The 7,241-nt window shown below is 35.3% G+C and overlaps 1 protein-coding gene across 1 annotated transcript; it reads left to right on the top strand.

Moving 5' to 3' along the window:
- The first annotated feature begins 495 nt into the window (after nucleotides 1–495).
- On the top strand, nucleotides 496–5,959 carry LOC134793877 (peroxidase-like). Its single transcript, XM_063765592.1, has 12 exons — nucleotides 496–626; nucleotides 1,174–1,316; nucleotides 1,669–1,833; nucleotides 2,077–2,264; nucleotides 2,343–2,547; nucleotides 2,648–2,845; nucleotides 3,325–3,469; nucleotides 4,036–4,192; nucleotides 4,431–4,598; nucleotides 4,939–5,137; nucleotides 5,498–5,603; nucleotides 5,884–5,959. The coding sequence occupies exons 1-12, from the start codon at nucleotides 496–498 to the stop codon at nucleotides 5,957–5,959; spliced, it is 1,881 nt and encodes a 626-aa protein (XP_063621662.1).
- The last annotated feature ends 1,282 nt before the right edge of the window (nucleotides 5,960–7,241 follow it).

Below are 7,241 nucleotides of genomic sequence, written 5' to 3'. Positions count from 1 at the left end.
TGTCGTACTATGGTTTTTAATTTAGAAAAACTCATATTTACTTTTTTTTAACACCGTACTCGTTTTAAATTTTGTGTATTCTTTGCAAAATGTATTCAAAGTAAAGATATACATACCTTTAAAGAGTACTTTAATTATTGGTAACGGTGATGTAAACTCATAACTCATATTTACTTTTTTTAACACCGTACTCGTTTTAAATTTAGTGCATTCTTTGCAAAATTTAATCAAAGTAAAAATATACCTATGAAGAGGACTTCAATTCTTGGTAACGGTGAATGTAAAATAGGCTGCATATAAGTTTCCAATTAGATTATTCGTAATTATTCATCATTTATGATCATTAATTAACAATAAAGATATTTAAAAAATATAATCAAGGAATACAGTATTTTTTACAGATTCAAGAAGCTACATACAACAAATGAACCGTTATAGATGATAGAATAACTATTTATATGATTTTTACTACATCTCGAAAAAAATGCATTAAAAATGTATAAATTCCTATGGGTATTGTTGACGGTATCGAGCTTGGAAGCTAGAAAAGTATCCTTTCACACATTTTACGAGACAGTGTTAACAAAAGAAGAAATACTTCAGCAAGCTAAGGCCAATACTACATTGTAAGTAATTGTTTTAATTGGTAAGTAGGTATGTAACTATCTAAGAATTTCTAGCAATCACTAACGGATTTTATTAATCATTCAATGTAATTTTACATATTTACAGATGTAATTTAAAAATATTTGAATATTGTTTTATCTTCCGTAAAAGTGTGTTCTGGTTATTTAGTATTAGCGAGGCGTTTTTAAAACCCGATTCCCACCAGTGTGACTATTTTGAGATAGCAGGCATAGGTACTTTTGATATATTAATATAAATTTCACTCAAAAAGTAGGTAAGTAAGTAAATATACTTTATTGCACCACAAAAGAAAACAAATTCAACAACAGATTTACAATGTAATAAAGGTGGCAACATGCGGTCGTCTTATCGCTGTAAGCGATCTCTTCCAGACAACAGGGTAATTATAAAGTATGTCCACGGATTTGTATTATTGGGATATTTTGCAAGTTTCAACTGAAAAATAACCTACTTATTTTTAAGTGCCATAATAAAAAGAATCTAACGAATCTTTCTGAAACTAAGTCCTAAATATTTGTATCACAGTTGGTGCTCTTCCGAAATCGAGCTTCCTTGTGATCCTAATGAATTCAGGCGCTTAGATGGGTCCTGTAACAACTTGGATCATCCAGCGATCGGAGCGGCGCACACCCCTTTTGTACGATTGCTCCCTCCAGAGTTTGGAAATGGTATGGTACTTCTCGCTACATTGTCAGAAATAATGATCCACGAAATTTGTATTTGTTATCAATTTTTGTAGATTAAATCACTACACCTTATAAAACAAAGTCGCCCGCCGCGTCTGTCTGTTTGTGTGTTTGTATGTTCGCGATAAACTCAAAAACTACTAAACGGATTTTCATGCGATTTTCACCTATCGATAGAGTAATTCTTGAGGAAGGTTTAAGTGTATAATTTGTTAACCCATGCGAAGCCGGGGCGGGTCGCTAGTAGTAGTACAAGATAGACAAATTTGGTAAAATATGTTCAAAAATACCTTTATACTATTGTTTATTACGTGCTTCATTTTTTTACATCTAGGATTTGAACCGAAACCGGCCCAAGACGGAGGGCCAGAACCCCCAGCCCGTCACATTCGAACCACCTTAATAGCCAACGGTATTCGACCAGATCCCATATTCACCATACTCGCGACACACTTCTTTGTATTCATGGCAGCGGATACAGTCAGTATACAAGATACAGGTGAGTGGCAGATCTATTCGATTTTCTGGTTGGTTCTATTATTTCCAGTCGTATCCTCATTTCTAAGGGTCGTGATAACCACTGACGTTTTCCACCAGTTTCTTCCAGGCCATTTGCTGGCAACCTTGGAACCCTTGGATCCTGCATATGCCTTTACTGTGCCTATCCACCGGGTATCTATTGTACCTCCAGACTATCTGATTGGTTACATCAGTTTTTATCTCATGAGTCATTATTTTTCAGTAAACTACGTGGTGTGGAAACCATACTGCTGTCAACCAAAAGGCAAAACAGATCCAATGTGCACCCCTGTTCAAGTTCCAAATGATGATCCTGTCCACAGATTTTCTGACATACGTTGCCTTAATCTAACTAGACCTACAACCTATCAATTCGTTGGATGCACGAGGAATGGAACTGTACCAGAGCGAGTGAGTTCTCTTTTGTTTAAATATATGGTATACCCGCACTGGAATAGTTCTCCTTAATTATTTTGGGTATTTTGACAGATTAGTTCAGCGATGCCTCTTTTCGACTTGTCGATCATGTACGGCAACAGTTTACAGAACGCTTTAAAGAAAGGCAGATTGTATTACCGAGGTCTACTCAAATACGAAATGGTCGACGGAAGAATGCTTCCACCAAGCACTCGAACCGTACCGAATATTTGCTTGTTAAATCAACCACCCCATGAAACTAGATGTCATGCAACACGTAAGTAAATTATGAGTTATGAGACACCTATTTACTTAATAAAAATTTAAAATTTGGTCCTGAGATTCTAGAAATATATTACTTACCTTTTCAATTTCAGCGGAAGATGGAATGAACTCACTTTTAGGCATAAATCTTATTGGCATCTGGTTCTGGCGTAACCATAACAGAATAGCTTCAGGTTTGGCAGAGTTAAATCCTTGCTGGAATGATGACAAAATATTTTACACCGCTAGAGATATCAATATAGCTACGTATGTGCAGATACTTTACTACGAATTTCTACCCCCGTTATTTGGTAAGAACTTTGAAACATTATTTGTGGGTCATGCTAATATTTCGCCACATGTTGTTTCAGTCAAGATAGCCACTCTCGAAGCCCTTGCGTTTGGTGGGTCACGGTCACGGTACCTACTCACGGTGAAGAATACAAGTTCATGTATCGCATTCCTGAGTTTTTAGACAAATTCGATCTTACTTTCGGCGGGTTTTGTAAAATTATTGTTTCTTTAGTTGCTGCTTGTTCCTCAATCTCAGCAATTTATACTACGATTTTTAGTGATGCAACGAATATGAACTCGCCGAATATCAACTTATTTTTTGTTTCGTATTCACCGAATATGAAAAAACTGCTCTTATTTTTTTCAGTGTTAATATCGTATTTCTAACGTATACTATTAAATACCTACGCTAATTATGCTTTACCAGTTTGTACCTACCTACTTACATGGCAAGTTTAAAGTTTTTTAAATTCCTTATATAAATTAATTTTTCAAGGTTGGAGTAATCTAAAGGAAAACTCTGTTGTGTCGAAGAGTCAAGGGTTCAGAGACATGTACAACCCAGAAGTGATGCCAACAATATCATTGGAATTCCCATATATACTCCGATGGGCTCATTTGATGCAAGAAGGAAGGGTTAAGTAAGTTTTACTGTGAAAGCTTAATACTACGTGCGAGTGTTTAAAGAGATTATATAAGTACCTATTTTACCACATAACGAAACCCTAATTGTGTATATGCCAAAATATTAAAGTTAAGAAATCACTCTTTGTTTACCTTAACTTGAGTGAAGAACGAAATAAGACCGACAATGATAGAAAACCACGTTCCTTCAAAATTCAGTTTATTGCCAGGTGGCGTCACTAACGCAGCAGGTCTTAGTTCCAACCATTTTGTTCGGCGCTTAGATCTCTGGTTTCTGGTTCATTTTCCGCAAAGCCATCTACAGGATTTGTAGTAGAGTTAGTATGACCAGAGGTCTCAGTTACATCAATTTTGTCCGGAGCTTAGACCGTTGTTCAAAATACACTTCTATTAGACGGATAGATGGCATTGAAAATTGGAGGAGCGCGATTTTGTATAGACAATTTCAGTCTTCTTGTCTTATTCGACATGGTTATATAACTTATTGCTATTGGGCACTCAATCATTATGTTACCAACAACTATTACATTACAATTTCACTATTTTAATTATGATATTTCAGAATGTACGACGAAGCCGGACATTATCTCAAGCAAATGCCTATAGTCAACCTGACGTTACGAACAGGATCACTAGTATTAGACAACAACCTTGACGGAATGACGCAAGGGTGTTTCCGGCAGCCGAGCGGCAAACTTGACTACACCATAGACCCTGACGCAAGTTGAAATACATTTCTGCCAAAAATCTAAATTTTGAAAACACACTTAATTATTACTGACTGCACTTCGTACCAGATTATTATAAAATAGAATAGTACTAGATAAATTATACACAATTACGTATAAACCGTATAGATAGGTACAGAAAAATAATGGTTCGAAAAGATTTTTAAATAATATCAGCCAAATTGAAAATTATTTATAATTTTAATGAATTGTATACTTTTATTTTTAGATAGGTGAATTGATTCTTGGAGGTCTACAGCGTGCGTCAGATGTTGGTTCTAGTGACTTGGAAAAGGGTAGATATAATAATTTCCCACCTTACATTGAATACATAAAGTATTGTACCGGACAATGTATTGAAACTTTTGATGACCTTGTGGACTTGATCGATACTGATGTAAGTACATAAATTTAATACATTTAACATAAGTACTAAAGTGGACGCACTGATAATTGTGAGATTGTATATTCCGAAAAAATGGGGAGGGACGTGGTTTCAAAATTGCCAACATTTTTAACATCTATGAAGTCTGCAATCTTAGCTATGTTACCTGAACAACGCGGTAACTGAACGACGTAGGATGCATCGTTATGTGAAATAGAATAGGAACATCATTGTATAACTTATCTGATATCTAAGAGTTTTGGTTTGATCTAATCGTGTCAATAACCGAGAACCGAGGTAGGGTGTAAAGTAGTACTATTTTATTGCTTTAATTATATGTAATTTTTTTTAGAAACTGGATCTTCTTCAAGAATTATACCAACATGTGAGAGACATTGATTTATTGGCAGGCACTTGGGTTGAGAAGCCGATTGAGGGCGGTTTTGTACCACCTACATTCTACTGTATAGTAGTCGATCAGCTTATAAGGAGTATGGTATCTGATAGACATTGGTATGAGCGACCAAACCGACCGAACGCCTTCACGTTAGGTACGTAAAATATTTCTAAAACGTTAATAATCAAGCACACTTTATAGTAAATGCCAAAGGTTTACTTCAAGATTAAATATTTACAAACACAAATAATCTTGTCACATTTTTGTGGTAAAGAAAATGAGATGACAATATTGTTCAGCATAAGAACACAGGTTTCCGAGAGGAATCATCCCATGAGGGAGGCGCCTGGCGACACCTACCGCACTGGCACTGACGTCTCAAATCGTATTGAGAATCATTCGCGTTATATAATATGTATGTATCTTTTTAATCCCAGCATTAACCATATGCTAGGTCAGATGGTAGGACGTTCAATAATGTTGTCATAAAATATAATGTTGTAATTACTCACAGAACAACTGCTAGAAATTCGAAAAGCATCAATATCCAGGGTTCTTTGTGATGTAGGAGACACAGTGACTCGAATACAACGACGAGGATTTGAGCGCGCAGGGCCGGAGTAAGTATACCTACTGTATTGATTATTTAATTTGTATTTTGTACAACATGATTTGCGTAAGAAAAAACACTCATGTGTAGATTAATAAACTACGAAATCATCATATAAGTACACAATTCAACTCAGAAGCGAAAAATAAACACTCGATCTCTGGCTACATCATCATAGCCATGTTTTTAGGTTTCCTAACTTTTCCTCGTATATCGTCTTCGGAAATTTTGTACACCTATAATTTCCCCTTCTTATTGAGTTTCTAATAAAATATTGATGTGTGTTCCAGAAATAGGATGGTTAGCTGTAAATCAATCGAGCAAATAGACCTGACGGCATGGGAGGACTACTCCTGTTCCAGCTAGATTTAATACAATAGCCATTTTGAAGATTTTTCATTTAATTTTATTTTATTCAAGATGACCAACCATTATTTTTAACATAAGTAGGTATAAAAACATGTTTTGTTTTAGTTGTAATTTTCTCTTTTACTTACGAGTAGGTTTTCGGGGGCCCTAAAAACCAGTGTCGTGTCTATGACACGACACGGCTTATGCTGAGCGGCATCCTATTTGGTTTATCTGTACTTAATTACTTTGTATTTTCTTTATTAGCTTTAGCCTATTGTACGGCTAGTGTGAATTTGTTTTTTATCTTCTTGAATACCGACTATTATTAATTAATGGTTATCTATCAATAAATCATTATTGTAATTTATGATAAGACTCTTTAATTCTACAACCTCAAATAGAAGATTTACTATCCTTTATTTAATTTACTGTTTCTATGCATACTTACAAACTTGTAAGTTTCTTAATGATTTAGGTATATTCTGACAGTCTATATTTTCCCGCTTTCAACATAAGAGGAGGTGAACACATTTTGCTTTTCAAAGCTCGACTTGCATTATTAGTATGAATTTGCCGCCACCACTAACCGCCGCTACCGGCGCTGACAACTAATTTGTGGTCGCCAATTAGAGCCCCGCAAATTGGAACAGAGGGGTGAAACAGATAGATAACTACACATTTTAAAATTTTGGCGGAGGCGGTTTAAGAGTATCTTTATAAGCACCAGAATAAGGTCGAATTTGTGGGCATACATACTGTAAATAAATACACCCACCTTTTATTTATATATGTATGTAACGTCAGATCCCTTTTTTAAATGCGTGAAACAAAAGGTATTCCACGAGTGCTAGAAATATTTAAATTTTAAAACTATCGCCATTAGGAATGCCTAATTTGAGAACTGTCGCCGCGCCGCGCCGGTGAGTAACAATTAACAGTAAATTGGAAATACATATTGTTACAAACGCTCATCTTATACGCATATTATGTTTCCGTTCCGCCATAAGTAGAAGTGAAGCAGATGATTTAAATTCGAGAGTTTCGAGACGTAATCAATTATTGTCATTGTTATTGACAGAAAGAGAGTACATAGTGAGAAGTCTCGTCACTAAGCAAATTGACAGTTATCTTAATAGTACTTATGTTATGACTTAAGAAAGATTGTATTTAATGAAATTTGGAAAAATAATTCCGATTTTCATTAAAATGCAAACTCCAGCATTAAGTACCTACTTAACTTCAGCAACAAAGCAGACCGGACGGTGGAAAATCGTCCGGTATTGGAATTTCCTTTAAA

The sequence above is a fragment of the Cydia splendana genome, chromosome 9 (assembly GCF_910591565.1).
Source record: "Cydia splendana chromosome 9, ilCydSple1.2, whole genome shotgun sequence".
Lineage (NCBI taxonomy): Eukaryota > Metazoa > Arthropoda > Insecta > Lepidoptera > Tortricidae > Cydia > Cydia splendana.
This window is presented reverse-complemented; position numbering and strand designations above follow the sequence as displayed.